This window comes from Heterodontus francisci, chromosome 2 (assembly GCF_036365525.1).
Source record: "Heterodontus francisci isolate sHetFra1 chromosome 2, sHetFra1.hap1, whole genome shotgun sequence".
Lineage (NCBI taxonomy): Eukaryota > Metazoa > Chordata > Chondrichthyes > Heterodontiformes > Heterodontidae > Heterodontus > Heterodontus francisci.
Genome location: NC_090372.1, coordinates 220,499,513 through 220,517,566, shown reverse-complemented (window position 1 = coordinate 220,517,566; position 18,054 = coordinate 220,499,513). Strand labels below are relative to the sequence as shown.

The following is an 18,054-nucleotide window of genomic DNA, read 5'->3' as shown; positions in this document are numbered from 1 at the left end:
ATCCATTAAAGTACACCAAGATAACAGACCGGCATTTGAAAATAGTAGACGACATAGACCACCTCCACCCCCAAGAAGCTGTGATTCTCCTTGGAGGATTCGAGGAGGAATGAGAGGATCCTCCCAAAAAGGTGGGCACGGTGAGTGGTTTCAGGAGAAGGAACAGTGCTACCTTAAGAGGAAGGTTCCACCACCTAAAAGGCCCCTTCCCTCGAGGGCAATGTGAAGTGGAGAAATGGGGGGGAGGGGTTGGGAGGAGAGAAAGTGGCTCAAGAGGAACTCCCTCACGGAAAAGGGACAGTTATGGTTCGCCTCCATTTCGCAAAGAGATGATACCATTTCTGAATAAAGAACTGATGAAAGATCAAGAGAATCAGCTACCAGAGAGAGCTGATGAACCAGTGACACAACCAACAACAGATAACCCAGAGGACAGTGAAGAGAGAGAACGTGAGTCATCTGATAGTTCCACTCACACACAGGAAAGTGAAGAACAAGAACTGAAAGACTCAATAACCCAAATGACAGAAGAACACACCATGACAGAGTCCCCACAATGATACAGACCTAATGAATGAAGTCAGAGGCTTGGGGGAGATGTACATAAGCTGTTACTGGGTAGATTATATAGATTTGAAGCATCATTACAGGTTGTGATGTCGTGAGTCTGTACTTCGTGCTGCTCAGTGTTCATGTAGATACACTAGTAAGAAGACCCCTGTAAATAAACTCCTGTTACTTTGATCCAGAATCTACTTTCCTCATTCAATATTAATTGCACACTGACAAGATAGTACAACTATCTGCTATAATCTCTGACTCCCTTGTCAATCAAGAATCTATCAAATTCAACCTTAAAAATATTCAATGACCCTGCCTCCACTGCTGTCTGGACAACAGAATTCCATAGACTAACAAACCTCTGAGGGAATTTTTTTTTTCTCATCTCCATCTTAAATGGGAGATCCCTAATTTTTAATCTGTGTCCCCTAGTTCTCTCCCATAAAGGGAACCATCCTCTCAGCATCCACCCTGTCAAGTCCCCTCAGGATCTCGCATTAAAGCACCTCTCTCTGATGCCTTTCTGGAAGCAGGAGAGGAGCCCTATATCCCACTGCACCAATCAGTTCTGAGTCTCTGACCAGTGTGCATTGGATGAGTTAAGTTCCTCCAAGGTCATCTGCAGCAGTTCAAGTAGAAGACCTACCACCATCATCTCAGGGCAACGAGGGATGGGCAATAAATGCCAGCCTTTTCTGCGATGCCCACATCCCTTGAATGAATTTTCAAAAATTGATATAATTTACAATAGTTTATGTTCTGGTCTTACTTTTGTTTCAAATATCGGTAATGGACCACTCCTTTTCCAGAATATGGTTGAGGTTATTATCCTTAAAGGCAGCTGATGTCATGCACAATCTGACCTCTATCCTCAGCCTCCTGTTCAACAATTTCACATCATAACCTTTGCCCCCATATTTCCAGACGGCAGCCTTGGTGATGATTCTGCTTTATTTATTTATTTAGTTAGAGATACAGCACTGAAACAGGCCCTTCGGCCCACCATCAACCACCCATTCCATTGCTATTCCAATTTACACCTCTTCTAGACCATTTTTTTCTTTTTTTACTTGTCCCATCATCCCTTTAAAAACAGAAAATTCTGGAAACAGAAACAGCACTGAAGAAGTCCATCGGCCTTAAACATTAACTCTGCTTCTCTCTCCACTGATGCTGCCAGACTTGCTGAGTATTTCCAGCAGTTTCTGTTTTTATTTCAGATTTCCAGCATCATCAGTATTTTGATGCCATGTCCTGAAGGGATTGAATTTACCCAAATTGCAGATTATTGGTCCTGTTCCAGGATGGCATCATGTAATAAAACCAAGAGTTGATTGAAGGCAATGATTGAGTTTTAAGCCCAGTTACCTGGACAACCCCTGGTGAGGAGAACCTACTGTGCGGGGTTTGTGTTGCCGCCCGGTTTGTATTTGTGGCAGTGCAGATGCCAGCGGAAGGGAGTCACAGCTAAAAGAGTTCGCCGTGTGGTTCGTTCGGCGATGGCGACGAACGAGGCGCGGGGACTCGGAGCCACTGTTGATCGCTTGGTCCCGGCTCCTCATCAGGTCACGGTGCTGATGTCATGCCGGGTGTCGGAGGGAGTTGCTGGAGGGCTCGGGCTGACGCCAGGCCCCGGGTCTCGGGCGGGGTTAGTGGCGGCCGCCGGCGATCAACACTCGGCCCTCCGCCTGCAACTGAGCATGGAGCGGCCCGGAGAGTTCCGGCTGGGAGTCCGATACAGCGACAGCCACCTCGGCAAGAGCCTGGTGAGAAAATAAACCTCTTCACAAACTACCAACGGGGACAGTGCAGCACTCCCTCGGTACTGACCCTCCGACAGTGCGGCGCTCCCTCGGTACTGACCCTCCGACTGTGCGGCGCTCCCTCGGTACTGACCCTCCGACTGTGCGGCGCTCCCTCGGTACTGACCCTCCGACTGTGCGGCGCTCCCTCGGTACTGACCCTCCGACTGTGCGGCGCTCCCTCGGTACTGACCCTCCGACTGTGCGGCGCTCCCTCGGTACTGACCCTCCGACTGTGCGGCGCTCCCTCGGTACTGACCCTCCGACTGTGCGGCGCTCCCTCGGTACTGACCCTCCGACTGTGCGGCGCTCCCTCGGTACTGACCCTCCGACTGTGCGGCGCTCCCTCGGTACTGACCCTCCGACTGTGCGGCGCTCCCTCGGTACTGACCCTCCGACTGTGCGGCGCTCCCTCGGTACTGACCCTCCGACTGTGCGGCGCTCCCTCGGTACTGACCCTCCGACAGTGCGGCGCTCCCTCGGTACTGACCCTCCGACAGTGCGGCGCTCCCTCGGTACTGACCCTCCGACAGTGCGGCGCTCCCTCGGTACTGACCCTCCGACAGTGCGGCGCTCCCTCGGTACAGACCCTCCGACAGTGCGGCGCTCCCTCGGTACAGACCCTCCGACAGTGCGGCGCTCCTTTGGTACAGACCCACCGACAGTGCGGCGCTCCCTCGGTACAGACCCACCGACAGTGCGGCGCTCCCTCGGTACAGACCCACCGACAGTGCGGCGCTCCCTCGGTACAGACCCACCGACAGTGCGGCGCTCCCTCGGTACAGACCCACCGACAGTGCGGCGCTCCCTCGGCTCCGACCCTCCGACAGTGCGGCGCTCCCTCGGCGCCGACCCTCCGACAGTGCGGCGCTCCCTCGGCGCCGACCCTCCGACTGTGCGGCGCTCCCTCGGCGCCGACCCTCCGACTGTGCGGCGCTCCCTCGGCGCCGACCCTCCGACTGTGCGGCGCTCCCTCGGCGCCGACCCTCCGACTGTGCGGCGCGGACCCTCCGACTGTGCGGCGCTCCCTCGGCGCGGACCCTCCGCCAGCCCGGCGCTCCCTCGGTGCCGCGATGCAGCTAAAAAAGTGTTGGTTTCTATTCCTCACTTTGAGTTCCCAATACATAATTCACAAAGTTTATTATATTGGTACATTTCAAATCCTGCCAGGGCAGTATTTTTCATTCGTACATGTGCATTATCTTAAACATCTACCTTCTGGACAAATATCTCAATTCTAATTTCATCAAAAATCTCTAACTTTACACTTTGAATCAGATATTCTTTTTCTCTCCCGCTGTATTGCTGAAGTGAGCACTGTTTCCCACTCAGGTTATCTTGGCATCAGTTGTGTCCAAGTCCTATCATGGCGGTTTAAGACTTGAATTTAGTGTAGAAATATATGTAAATGCAAAGCTCGTCTCAGTAAAAGTGACCATGATGTTACTGAATTCTGGTAACAATCCATCTAGTTCACTAATGTCCTTTAGGGAAGAGAATCTGTCCTTACCTGTTCTGGGACGATGTGTGACTCCAGTCCCACGCTAATGTGGTTGATTCTTAACTGCCCTCTGAAGTGGCATCTGAGTGTCTTGCTATGCATCAACTGTTAAAACGAACTGCCATCATTCAAGAAGATGGCTCCACCACAGGTGGGAACCGGAGGTTCCAGAACACGAGGGAGTAACCTTAAAGTTAGAGATAGGCCATTCAGGGCTGATGTGAGGAAGTACTTCTTCACACAAAGGGTAGTGTAAATCTGGAATCTTTCCCCCCAAAATAAGCTGTTGATGCTGGGGGTCATTTGAAAATGTCGAGACTGAGATTGTTAGGTCAGAGAATTAAGGGATATGGAGCCAAGCTGGGTAAAATGGAGTTAAGATTAACATCAGCCAGGATATAATTAAGGCTCGAGGGGCTTCCCTGCTCCTATGTTCTTGAACCAGAAATAGAAAGCGATGTTCAAGAACCACGAGAGACCAATCTGGGCTTTCACTTTTTCCGAACTTCCACCTCCTGGTTATGGTTTCAGTTTCTGAACAGGGTTGCTTAGTAACCTCTCAAAAATGGAAAATTTTTATAAATCCCCTCATCTGTTTTTAAAAAAAATCCATGGATTCAATAAGGACCGGAGTTTCAGAGTGGGGAATTCCAGTTGTTAGGTGTGGAAACAGAGGAGAGAAGGAACCATCAGACACACAGAGGGCAGCAACAAGGAATGCAGTCGAATTTCATCTCATTGCTCTGGGCATTATAGTTTGAAGATATTCATCGGGTAACATAGATTAATGGTTATGTTAGTGGACTCCTAATCCAGAGTCCTGGGTTAATAATTCAGAGAATATAATTCAAATCCTCCATGAATTTGAATTGTTGAAAGGTCAGTACTGAGGGAGCGCCGCACTGTTGAAGGGTCACTACTGAGGGAGCACCGCACTGTCGAAGGGTCACTACTGAGGGAGCGTTGCACTGTCGGAGGGTCAATACTGAGGGAGCGCCGCACTGTCGAAGGGTCAGTACTGAGGGAGCGTTGCACTGTCGGAGGGCCGGCACTGAGGGGACGCTGCACCGTTGGAGGGCTGGCACTGAGGGAACACACCCGGTCAGAGGGGCGGCTGTGAGGGACTACTGCCCTGTCTGAGGTGCCATCATTCTGATGAGATGTAAAATACCTCACGGTGCAGTGTTTACTCAGTAATGAACAGGTCAAGCACGGCAGTCCTATAATTTCAGTCTTTTTTTTTATTCATTCATGGGATATTGGTATCGCTGGCAAGGCCAGCATTTATTGTCCATCCCTAATTGCCCTTGAGAAGGTGGTGGTGAGCTGCCTTCTTGAACCGCTGCAGTCCATGTGGTGCAGGTACACCCACAGTGCTGTTAGGAAGGGAGTTCCAGGATTTTTGACCCAGCGACAGTGAAGGAATGGCGATATAATTCCAAGTCAAGATTGTGTGTAGCTTGGAGGGGAACTTGCTGGGGATGGTGTTCCCATGCGTCTGCTGCCCTTGTCCTTTTAGGTGGCAGAAGTCGCAGGTTTGGAAGGTTCTGTCGAAGGATCCTTGGTGAGTTGCAGCTGTGCAACTTGTCGATGGTACACACTGCTGCCACTGTGTGTTGGTGGTGGAGGGAGTGAATGTTTGTGGATGGGGTGCCAATCAAACGGGCTGCTTTGTCCTGGGTGGTGTTGAGCTTCTTGAGTGTTGTTGGAACTGCACCCATCCAGGCAAGTGGAGAGTATTCCATTACACTCCTGACTTGTGCCTTGTAGATGGTGGACAGGCTTTGGGGAGTCAGGAGGAGAGTTATTCACTGCAGGATTGCCAGCCTCTGACCTGCTCTTGTAGCTACTGTATTTATATGGCTGGTCCAGTTCAGTTTCTGGTCAGTGGTAACCCCCAGGATGTTGATAGTGGGGGATTCAGCGATGGTAGTGCCATTGACTGTCAAGGGGAGATGGTTAGATTCTGTCTTGTTTGAGATGGTCATTGCCTGGCACTGTTGCGCAATGGAACTGATTTCTTCCTAACTCAGCTTTCTTTTCTCCCTTTGTCCAGTCTGTTCGCACTTCCATCCATGACTACCGACACCATTCTCCACTTTAATATTTCCTGCTTTCCTGGCCGTAACCATCTCCTTTTCACCATGGACAGCCAATCCTCTACACCTCTATTCCCCATGCCCCCGTCCGCGACCCAGTACAGCCTGCAGGCTCTCTGTTTCTTCCCTGAACCTTTCACCTGGCTAATTTTGTTTGCAATTTAAACAACTTCTCCTTTATCCCTCCAAGTAAAAGATGTTGATCTGGGAACCCGCATGGGTCCTTGTTATGCCTGCCTTTTTGTGGGAAATGTGAAACTTTGTTTGTTCCAGTCCTATTCAGGTCCCCTCCCTCACCTGCTTTTTTCCAAAACCAAGGATTCCTCTCCACTGTGTTTGCCAGGGCTCTGTCCCATTATTCAGTACTTCTCCTCTCACCCACTCTCTTTCTCCCAGAATGTTATGTAAGTGTAGGAGATGCAACACCTGCTCTTTTACCTTTTCCCTTCTCACTGTCTGGGACCCCAAACTCTTAAGTGAAACAGCGATTTACTTGTACCAGTTTGCATTTAGTATATGGTATTCACTGCTCACAATGAGGTCTGCTTCACATTGGGAGACCAAATGCAAATTGGGTGACTACTTTTCAGAACCCTCGGTTCAGTCTGCAAGTGTGACCCTGAGCTTCCAGTCACTTATTGGTTTAACCTCTGCCCCATTCTCACTCTGACCTTTCTGTTCTCTGCCTCCTGCACTATTCCCGTCAAGCTTCATGGGATATAATCTCATCTTTCGATTAGGCCCTTTACAGCCTTCCAGACACAACATTAAGTTTAACAATTTTAGATCCTAACCACTACCTCCTTTTTTTCGGATAGCAGCTGTTGGTGATGATTCTGCTATTCCCATTTACACTTCCTCCAGACCCATTTCTTGTATTTTGTCCCATAACCATTCCCTTTTACCTTGCACCATTATCGTTTTTATCATTTAATCTCTCCTGCCTTCTACCCATCAGAACAGAGCTAGCAGTTCAAAACAGGGCATTCATGAGGCACTGTGAGCCATCAGCAACAACAGAATTGAATTTAACCACAATCCGTAACCTCACGGCCCAGCATATCCCCCATTCTACCAAAACCATCAACCCTGGTTCAACAAGGAGGGCATGCCAGGAGCAGCACCAGGTATACCTAACAATGGCCAAACTGGTGAAGCTACAACACAGGACTACACGCATGCTAAACAGCATAAGCAGCTTGCAATAGGTAGAGCTAAGTGATCCCACAACCAACATATCAGATTTAAACTCTGCAGTCCTGCCACATCCAATCTTGAATGGTGGTGGACAATTAAACAACTAACAAGAGGAGGAGGCTCCACAAATATTCCCATCCTCAACAATGCGGGAACCCAGCACATCAGTGCAAAAGACAAGGCTGAAGCATTTGCAACAATCTTCAGCCAGAAGTACTGAGTGGATGATCCATCTCAGCCTCCTCCTGAGGTCCCCAGCATCACAGATTTCAGTCTCCAGCCAATTTGATTCACTCCATGTGAAAGTAAGAAACGGTTGAAGACACTGGATACAGCTCAGCAGTAATATTGAAGATTTGTGTTCCAGAACTAGCCCCTCTCCTAGCCAAGCTGTTCCAGTACAGATACAACACTGGCATCTACCCAGCAATGTGGAAAATTGCCCAAGTATGTCCTGTCAACACTCAAAAGCAGGACAGATCCAATCCAGCCAATTACCACCCCTACAGTCTACTCTTGATCATCAACAAAGTGATGGTGTCATCGACAGTGTGATCAAGTGGCACTTAGTCAGCATAAGTTGCTCACTGACGCTCAGTTTGGGTTTCGCCAGGGCCACTCAGCTCCAGGCCTCATTCCAGTCTTGTCCCTACAGGGACAAAAGAGCGGAATTCCAGAGGTGAGGAGAGAGTGATTGCCCCTGACATCAAGGCAGTATTTGACCAAGTATGGCATCAGGGAGTCGTAGCAAAACTTGAGTCAATAGGAATTGGGGAAAAACTCTCCGCAGGTTGGAGTCATCCCTAGCACAAAGGAAGATGGTTGTGGTTGTTGGAGGTCAATCATCTCAGCCCCATGACATCATTGCAGGAGTTCTTCAGGGTAGTTTTCTAGGCCTTGACATCTTCAGATGCTTTATCAAAGACCTTCCCTCAATATAAGGTCAGAAGTGAGGATGTTCGCTGATGTTTTTACGATGTTCGGTACCATTTGCAGCTCCTCAGACACTGAAGTAGTCTAGCCCAGATGCAGCAAGACCTGGACAACATCCAGGCTTGGGCTGATAAGTGGCAAGTAACATTTGCACCACACAAGTGTAATGACCATCTAAAACAAGAGAGAATCTAACCATCTCCCCTTGATGTTCAGTGGAATTACCATTCGCTGAATCCCCCACTATCAACATCCTGGGGGGACAGGGAGGAGGGCTACCATTGACCAGAAACTGAGCTGGACCAGCCAAACCCATGATGTCTACCATCTAGAAGGACAAGGGCAGCAGATGCATGGGAACATCACCACCTGCAAGTTCCCCTCCAAGCCACACACCACCCTGACTTGGAACTATATCACTGTTCCTTCACTCTCTCTGGGTCAAAATGCTAGAGCTCCCTTCCTAACAGCACTGTGGGATTACCTACCTCACATGGACTGCAGCAGTTCAAGAAGGCAGCTCACCACCACCTTCTCAAGGGCAATTAGGGATGGACAATAAATGCTGGCATAGCCGATGACACCCACATCCCCCGAATGAATAAAAAAAAAAGTGGACTGCTTTGTCCTGGATGGTGTTGAGCTTCTGGAGTGTTGTTCGAGCTGAACTCATCCAGGCAAGTGGAGAGTATTCCATCACACTCCTGACTTGTTCCTTGTAGATGGTGGACAGGCTTTGGGGAGTCAGGAGGTGAGTTACTTGCAGAATTCCCAGCTTCTGACCTGCTCTTGAAGCCAAAGTATTTATATTTTTAAAAATTCTTTCACAGGATGTGGGAGTCGAGAGCTGTTGTAGGAGCCTTGGTGAGTTGCTGCAGTGCATCTTGTAGATGGTACACACTGATGCCACTGTGCGTCGGTGCTGGAGGGAGTGAATGTTGAAGGTGGTGGATGGGGTGCCAATCAAGCGGGCTGCTTTGTCCTGGATGGTGTCGAGCTTCTTGATTACGCAAATATCCTGGTTTGTAGCTTCACCAGGTTGACACCTCATTTTGAGGTAGGCCTGGTGCTGCTCTTGGCATACCCTCCTGCACTCTTCATTGAACCAGGTTTGGTCCCCTGGCTTGATGGTAATGGTAGAGTGGGAGATATGCCGGGCCATGAGGTTACAGATTGGGGTTAAGTACAAATCTGCTGCTGCTCATGGCCTGATCAGGCAGTACCTGTGGAGAGAGAAACATTGGGTTAACATTTCAGGTCGATAAGATTTGATGAGAACTGGAAGATGTTGGAGCTAAGCAGCTTCTAAGCAGGTACAGAGGTAGGATAACATCAGTGCAAGGAAAGTAGAAATGAGAGGAGAGATCTATGAATAGGTGGAGGGCAGGAAATGATGGAAGTGATGGTGGTTCATGACAAATGGTGATATTGAGACAAGTGTAGAAACAAAAGATGGATGCAGGGACAGAAAGACTTGCATTTATGTAGCGTCTTTCATGCCCTCAGGATGTCCCTCAAAAAGTGCTTCAGTCAGTGAAGTACCTTTTGAAGTGCTGCAGTGATGTAAATGGTTGCAGCATGATAGCTGAGGGGGGAGGGAAACTCAGCAATCTGGAAAAGAGCAGAAGGATCCCATGGCCTGAGAATGTGGTGGTAAAAGGTGGCTAGACCCCAGGAGTGTGACCAGTGTGTGTACTGTACACCCATAGGGTATCCCCATCCCAAGCACCAGCTTATACCTCCTCTGCTCCCAGTGGATCTGATGCATTCATCCTCCATTACCAGCACTCACTTTGAGAGTAAATGGGGACTGTACTCATTCCCTCCACCTATTCACAAACACCTCCTTCATTCCTATCCTGGCTTGGTACCACCTAATGAGCAATTGATGGGTAACATTTTTCTGTGTCATTAAGTTAGGAGTTTAGAGCGGATACTTCCACACATGAACCATCATAGGTATGGCTTTGAGCTGTAAATTTCTTATTCCTCTACTCTTACAAAATTCATGCGCCTCTGTTTCTGACCTGTTTGCAGAGCCTTTACGAATTTAATTTAAAAGATATCATCTACGAATTCAAGAGTGCAACCTGCCATGGAATTAGTACACGTAGCCAGCCCACTGACCAACTGACCTATCACTTTGAGGACGAGAAGGAGGCTCAGAAGTGGTCAACCATCATCACCAGCTCTTTAAGAGAGGTCGAGAAAGGTGGGTAAGGCGTGGGGGAGAAGCAGTGACAGTGTGAAGAGATTGATTTTTCTTTTCAAAGTAGTTATATAAATTTAGCTTTTGGACTTCAAGCTCTTAGTCATGTGCTCTGGTCATCCTGGGCTGTCATTCAGCTCACTTAGCACAGCTGCTCAATATTATGAGGTGTTTCGATAGAGCAAATGAGGAGAGACTGTTTCCACTGTTTTGTGTACCCTATCTCGGGAAGCATATATTGGCCTTGGGAGGTGCAGTGCACACTGACCGGAAAGTACTGAGGCTCAAAGAGTTAAATTGTGAAGACAGATTACAGTGACTAGGCTTATATTCCCTTGAGTTTAGAAGAGTAAAGGATTTGCCAAGGTAGATAGAATCTATTTCCTCTGGTGGGAGGAGTTTGGAACAAGGGGGAATAACCTTAAAATTCGAGCTAGGCCATTCAAAGGTGAATCCAGTTGGCACGTCTTCACACAGAAAAATAGGAGAAATCTGCAGCACTGCCCTGGAAAAAGCTGTTGAGATTGGGGGCTAATCATAAACTTCAAGCCTGAAATTGATATATTTTTGTTAGGTAAGGATATTAAAGGTCATGGAGCAAAGGCAGTGGTAAAAGGTAAATGGAGTTGAGATACAGATTAGCCATGATCTAACTAAATAGTGCGGCGCTCCCTCATCACTGAGGCCCTTCCGGCAGTGCGGCGCTCCCTCATCACTGAGGGCCCTCCTTCAGTGCGGCGCTCCCTCATCACTGAGGGCCCTCCTTCAGTGCGGCACTCCCTCATCACTGAGGCCCTTCCGACAGTGCTGCGCTGGGAATGTCAACCTGGATTATGAGCTCAAGTCTTTGGGGTTGGGCTTGAACCCAAAATCTTCTGACTCCGAGGCGAGAGTGTCAACCACTGAGACCTTGCTTGAATTGATGAGTAACATTTTAGCTAGCGTTTGAACTTTACCTTGTTTAGTTTTGATGGATTTTGTCTTCCTGCAGCAAGTTCCACCACTAGCCAACAGAACCACAACGGGCCAGCAGGATCCTTGTTACAGACAGCTCGTCCGGTGACTGAGGGAGGTGCTGCAGCGGGAACAGAGCCTCCTAAAGCTGGCCCAGACATCCCAAGACCAGGAATGGACACCTCCAGAACAGGTAAAGCTCCAGTCAGACCCCATCTGGAGAAACTGTATTCAGTTCTGGGCCTCGCTGATCAGGAAGGATATATTGGCCTTGGAGAGAGGGCAACACAGATTCGCCAGAATGATCATGAGGCTAAAAGGGTTAAATTATGAGGTCAGGTTGCATAGACTAGGCTTGTATTCCTGAGTATAGAAGATTAAAGGGTGATCTAATTGAGGGGTTTGAGATGATTAAAGGATTTGATCAGGTAGGTAAAGAGAGAAAAACTATTTCCTCTGATGGGGGGAGTCCAGAACAAGGGGGAATAAGCTTAAAATTAGGATGTTGAGGGGTGATGTCAGAAAACACTTCTTCACACAAAGGGGAGTGGAAATCTGGAGCTCTCCTTTCCACCCCCCCCCCCCTCCCCCCCCCCCCCCAGTAAAGAAACTGGATATTGGGGATCAATTGGAAATTTCAAAACTGAGATTAGATAGGTATGAAGAGTTTCAGGAACCAAGCTAAGCAGATAGAGTTGAGGTACAGATCAGCCATGAATAAAAATGGTGGAACAGGCTTGAGGGGCTGAATGGTCATCTCCTGTTCCTAGGTAACATTCTTGTGTTGTAACAGCACTTCACAGAACATTGTAAAGATACTTTGTGGTGCAGTGGCTAACATGCTGACTTTTCACCTCCTGGGATTCGAATGTGAATCCAGAACAGACTAATCAGATGAAGGATCTCCCTCTGCTCTGTCTGCCTTATGGGTTCCAAGAACAAAAGAACAGTACAGCACAGGAACAGGCCATTCAGCCCTCCAAGCCTGCGCCGATCTTGATGCCTGCCTAAACTAAAACCTTCTGCACTTCCGGGATCCGTATCCCTCTATTCCCATCCTATTCATGTATTTGTCAAGATGCCTCTTAAACGTCTCTATGGTACCTGCTTCCACCACCTCCCCGGCAACAAGTTCCAGGCACTCACCACCCTCTGTGTAAAGAACTTGCCTCGCACATCCCCTCTAAACTTTGCCCCTCTCACCTTAAACCTATGTCCCCTAGTAACTGACTCTTCCACCCTGGGAAAAAGCTTCTGACTATCCACTCTGTCCATGCCACTTATAACTTTGTAAACCTCTATCATGTCACCCCTCCACCTTCGTCGTTCCAGTGAAAACAATCCGAGTTTATCCAACCTCTCCTCATAGTTAATGCCCTCCAGACCAGGCAACATCCTGGTAAACCTCCTCTGTACCCTCTCCAAGTCCTTCTGGTAGTGTGGTGACCAGAATTGCACGCAATATTCTAAGTGTGGCCTGACTAAAGTTCTGTACAGCTGCAGCATGACTTGCCAATTTTTATACTCTGTGCCCTGACCGATGAAGGCAAGCATGCCGTATGCCTTCTTGACTACCTTATCCACCTGCGTTGCCACTTTCAGTGACCTGTGGACCTGTATGCCCAGATCTCTCTGCCTGTCAATACTCCTAAGGGTTCTGCCATTTACTGTATACTTCCCACATGGATTAGACCTTCCAAAATGCATTCCCTCACATTTGTCCGGATTAAACTCCATCTGCCATTTCTCCGCCCAAGTCTCCAACCGATCTATATCCTGCTGTATCCTCTGACAGTCCTCATCACTGTCCACAACTCCACCAACCTTTGTGTCGTCCGCAAACTTACTAATCAGACCAGCTACATTTTCCTCCAAATCATTTATATATACTACAAAGAGCAAAGGTCCCAGCACTGATCCCTGCGGAACACCACTAGTCACATCCCTCCATTCAGAAAAGCACCCTTCCACTGCTACCCTCTGTCTTCTATGACCGAGCCAGTTCTGTATCCATGTAACATGAATTTGACAGAGTTTTGATCTGGTCCACAGTGGACGTTCATAATTGGATACTAATTATTTCAGCCTCACTGAGTAGGGAATGGAAATATCTCATAGATGCTCTCTTCTGAGTTACATTAACCAACAATGTAGAGGGAGTTTTTTTTGTACCTGCGCTGGAAGTATTTGATGGGGACAGTGTAGAAGGAACTTTGCTCTGTATCTAACCCTGTGCTATACCTGCCCTGGGAGTGTTTGATGTTAATGGTGCAAATCTTGAACCTGGATTTATTCATCATGTTTAATATGTTTTTTTTTTGTTTATAATTCTAGAAGATCTGATTCAGCGACTCGCCCAGGCAATAGAAGCAGGTGATTCCACTTTGTCGTCCGTGTGTGCAGTGACTCTCGCACAGCAGAAAGTGTCTCTCAGTATCTGGATGAAGGAGGTTGCTTATCCCAACCGGCAGATCAGGTAATTGCTAGTTCACAGTGCATCACCTGATCCACAGTCAACACATACCAATCGAAAAGGAAGAACTTGAATTTCTGTTTAACCCTCGGTGTTTTCCATTGAGTTTGAGTTTTACCAGAAGTGTTCTAAATCATGACGAGGTTATGACAGAGTAGTTAACTGTTTCCAGGGACAGGAGGGTCAAGTAATCAGAGGACACAGATTTAACATAATTGACAAAAGAAACCAGGTGGGGGGAGATTACATTTTTTTATGCCCTGAGTTATTGTGCCTGAAAGGGTGGGGAAACAATTCAATCATAACTTTCAAAAGGGAATTGGATAAATACTTGAAGGGGAAACATTTGCGGAGTTATGGGGAAAGGACAAGAGTGTGGAACTAATTGGATAGCTCTTTCAACGAGTCAGCACAGGCTGAATGTCTGTGCTATATGATTCTAGGCATGTACAAGTGTTTTGAATTAACGAGCTGCATAGGTTCCACCTTCGCACTTCAGGAGACCTAACCCCAATTATCTGTTGATTTTCATCTTGTGTTGCCGATAGCACTGGATATCAATTTAGGATTTGTCCACCAGTGAGGTAAATGGAACCGAGAAGGACATTTTCCAAGCGCACTCAAATTCAAAAGGGACAGATCAGTGAGTAAGACAATGCAAACCTAATTAGCTAGACACTGTTTGCACAGGCACGATGGGCCAAATGACGTCCTCCTGGCTGTGCCATTCTATAGAAACTGGCTTAGAAAACAGCTGAAAGTGTGGAAGGCTTTGCACTGCCTAGTGCGCTGCTTTCAGTTTGGGATGAGTTGGGTGTCCTGTCCTGTCTAAAACCTTGTTCCTCCTTTTTCCCTTCAGTATGAGAGTTGGAGTGGAAGATGCCACCTCTTCTGCCACTGTTGTCCATGAACGTCTTCCCCTATGCAACCATCTCCACATTAAAGCAACAGGTAACAAAATGCTTTTTTATCTAATCGAGGCACGGTCCTGCGGAACCGATCACTAACCAAGTGCTGGTATGTAGAATACCATGAGGGTGAATGCACTTGTCAAATGGACCACAAGACCACAGGTTCGACCCCCTCACTCACCCTAGTTTGTGGTGAGGTAGCTCTCTCCAATCGAGGCCACGGTTGGGTGCTGTGATCTGGCCTCAGTGCCCTGGGGCAGGGAGGGATTAAAAGGTGCTTAGAGAAGGTGCAAAAACAGATTTACTAGAAAGATATCTGAACTGAGAGGCTGTAAATAAGATTGAGCAGACTGGGCTCTTTTCTCTAGAAAAGAGAAAGCTGAGGGGTGACCTGACAGAGGTCTTTAAATTATGAAAGAGTTTGATAGGGTAGATGTAGAGAAGATGTTTCTATAAACAAGGAAAAACTGTTCCCATTAACGAATGGTTCAAGAACTAGGGGACACAGATAGAACGTTCTGGGCCAAAGATGCAGGGGGAATATGAGGAAGCACTTTTTTATGCAGTGGGTGATAATGACATGGAACTCGTTGCCCACAAGGGTGGTGGAAGCAGAGGCAATCATTGACTTCAAGAGGAAGTTGGAGAGAAATACACTGGCAGGGCTAAGGGGATCGAGCCGGGGAGTGGGACTGACAGCATCGCTTTGTGAAGAGCCGGCATGGACTTGATGGGCCAAATGGCCTCCTTCTGTGCCAGAAATGTCTCCTAATGACTTCTATTTGCTGTCTTGTGTTAACTCGCACAAGTCCCGTTCCCCATCACCACCTGTACAGACTGACCTTCATTGGCTCCTGGTAAAGCAACAATCTTGATTTTAAAATTATCGTCCTTGTTTTCTAATGACTCTATGGCCTCGCCCCTGCCTTTCTCTGTAATCTCCTCCAGCCCCACAGTCCTCTGAGATATGTGCACTCATCTAATTTAGCGCCCTCGATTTTAAGCACTCCACCATTGGTGGCTGTGCCTTCAATTCCCTAGGCCCTAATCTCTGGAACACTGTCCCTAAACCTGTCCATCTCGCTTTCCTCCTGTAAGGCACTTCTTAAAACCAAGCTTTTGGTCATGTGACCTAATACCTCCTTATGCAGCTTGGTGTCCATGTTTAGTATGCTCCTGTGAAGCACCTTGGGATGTTTTATTATGGCAAAGGCCACTATATAAATATAAATTGTGTTGCAGTTGGTGGGGGGGGGGGGGGGCGGGGGGCGGTAAGAGACCAAAATTCGGGGCCATAAATATAACGTAGTTGCTAATAAATTGAATAGGGAATTCAGGAGAAACTTCTTCACCCAGAAAGTGGTTAGAATGTAGGATGTTCCCACAGTGAGGTGAAAACCTAGGTGCATTTAAGGGGAAGCTATATAAACACACAAGGAGAAAGGAATAGAAGGATATGTTGATGGGTGAGATGAAGTGAAGTGCTGTGTGGAGCATAAACACTGGCATAGACTCATTGAACCTGTTTCTGTGCTGCCAGTTCTATACAATTCCCCACTGATGATTGCTGTTCTATGACCCTGCTGGAGAGCTTATTTTCTGATAGGAATCTTATTTTGGGATCCAGTGTGTGAGTGATTTGAGACATGACGTGTGGTAAGTGTTGCTTGGGAGAACAAGTGACTTTGGATCTGGGTTCCCAGAGTTCTCCATCCCTGGGGTTTTCCTCATCTCATGTCTGGGTCTGTTATAGACACATTGATCGAGACTGATTGCTGTGATTAGTTAACAACTCCATTATCATTGCATCATGTGGCTACCATGATGGTAGAAGACGAAGTAGGCGGATCTTGGAATTAAAAAACAGAAGCTGCTGGAAGCAGTCATCAGGTCAGGGCAGCATCTATGGAGAGAGAAACTGAGTAATATTTCCAGTCGATGACCTTTCATTGGAACTGCACCTTGTGTCTTTTACTTTTTTCCAGCATTTATAGCACAGAAGGAGGCCATTCGGCCCATCGAGTTCATGACCACTCCGCAGAGCTACCCAGTCACTGCCACTCCCAGGCTCAATCCCCATAGCCCTGCAAGTCTATTTCTCTCAGGTGGCCATCCAACTTCCTCTTGAAGTCATTGATTGTATCCGTTTCCACTACCCTGTGGACAGCGAGTTCCAGGTCATTACCATCCACTGTGTAAAAAAGTGCTTCCTCTTATTCCCCCTGCATCTTTTGTCCAAAACTTTCAATCTGTGTCACCTAGTCCTTGTACCAAGTTTTTTCTTGTCTAACTCTAAGCCAGCCATAATTTTGTACGCTTCTATTAAATCTCCCCTCAATCTCCTTTGTTCTAAGGAGAACAAATCCAGCTTTTCCAATCTAACCTTGTAACTAAAATCCTCCTTCCCTGGAACCATTCTGGTAAATCTCCTCTGCACCCTCTCAAGGACCCTCACATCCTTCCTGATGTGTGGTGACCAGAACTGGGGCCTAACCCGAGTTTTATAAAGGTTCAGCATAACTTCCCTGCTTTTGTATTCCATGCCTCTATTTATAAATCCCAAGACCCCATATGCTTTACTGACACTTGCTAGGACGGCCCTGACCACACTTTCTTGAATAAGGGTGTCACATTTGTCACTCTCCAATCCTCTGGCACCTCCCAACCTCTTCAGTACCACCTCCCCCCCCCCACCCCCCCCCTCCAATTTTTACCCTATCCATTGCCTCTTACCTCTCCATTTCTACTGATATATTGTCAGATTTCATTTCTTTTAAACACCAATACAAAATGCTCATTAAGTACAGAGTCATAGAGTTATACAGCACAGAAACAGGCCCATCGTGTCCATGCTGGGCATCAAGCCATCGGCCATCTAATCCCATTTTCCAGCACTTGGCCCATAGCCTTGTATTGCTGTGGCGTTTCAAGTGCTCATCTAAATACTTCTTAAATGTTGTGAGGGTTCCTGCCTCTACCACCTCTTCAGGCAGTGTGTTCCAGATTCCAACCACTCTCTGGGTGAAAAAAAGTTTCCTCAAATCCCCTCTAAAGCTCCTGCTCCTTACCTTAAATCTATGCCCCTGGTTATTAACACCTCGCTAAGGGAAAAAGTTTCTTTCCTATTTACCTATCAGTGCCCCTCATAGTCAGGTTCCCCTCAGCCTTCTCTGCTCCAAGGAAAACAATCCTAGCCTTTTCAGTCTCTCTTCATAGCTCAAATGCTCCAGCCCAGGCAACATCCTGGTGAATCTCCTCTGCACCCTCTCCAGTGCAATCACATCCTTCCTATAGTGTCGTGCCCAGAACTGTACACAGTACTCCAGCTGTGGCCTAACTAGCATTTTATACAGCTCCATCATAACCTCCCTGCTCTTATATTCTATGCCTCAGCTGATAAAGGCAAGTATCCCA

General features: G+C 47.6%; 1 protein-coding gene across 1 annotated transcript in view; it reads left to right on the top strand.

The window, feature by feature from the left end:
* The first annotated feature begins 1,844 nt into the window (after positions 1 to 1,844).
* LOC137381137 (ranBP-type and C3HC4-type zinc finger-containing protein 1-like) overlaps positions 1,845 to 18,054 on the top strand; it is an 85,439-nt gene continuing 69,229 nt past the window's right edge. Inside the window, 9 exon segments of the mRNA XM_068053527.1 lie at positions 1,845 to 2,327; positions 10,131 to 10,305; positions 11,294 to 11,449; positions 13,591 to 13,732; positions 14,589 to 14,634; positions 14,636 to 14,680; positions 15,140 to 15,257; positions 16,426 to 16,530; positions 16,626 to 16,730. Coding sequence (XP_067909628.1) covers positions 2,061 to 2,327; positions 10,131 to 10,305; positions 11,294 to 11,449; positions 13,591 to 13,732; positions 14,589 to 14,634; positions 14,636 to 14,680; positions 15,140 to 15,257; positions 16,426 to 16,530; positions 16,626 to 16,730 — 1,159 coding nt within the window. The 5' untranslated portion in view covers positions 1,845 to 2,060.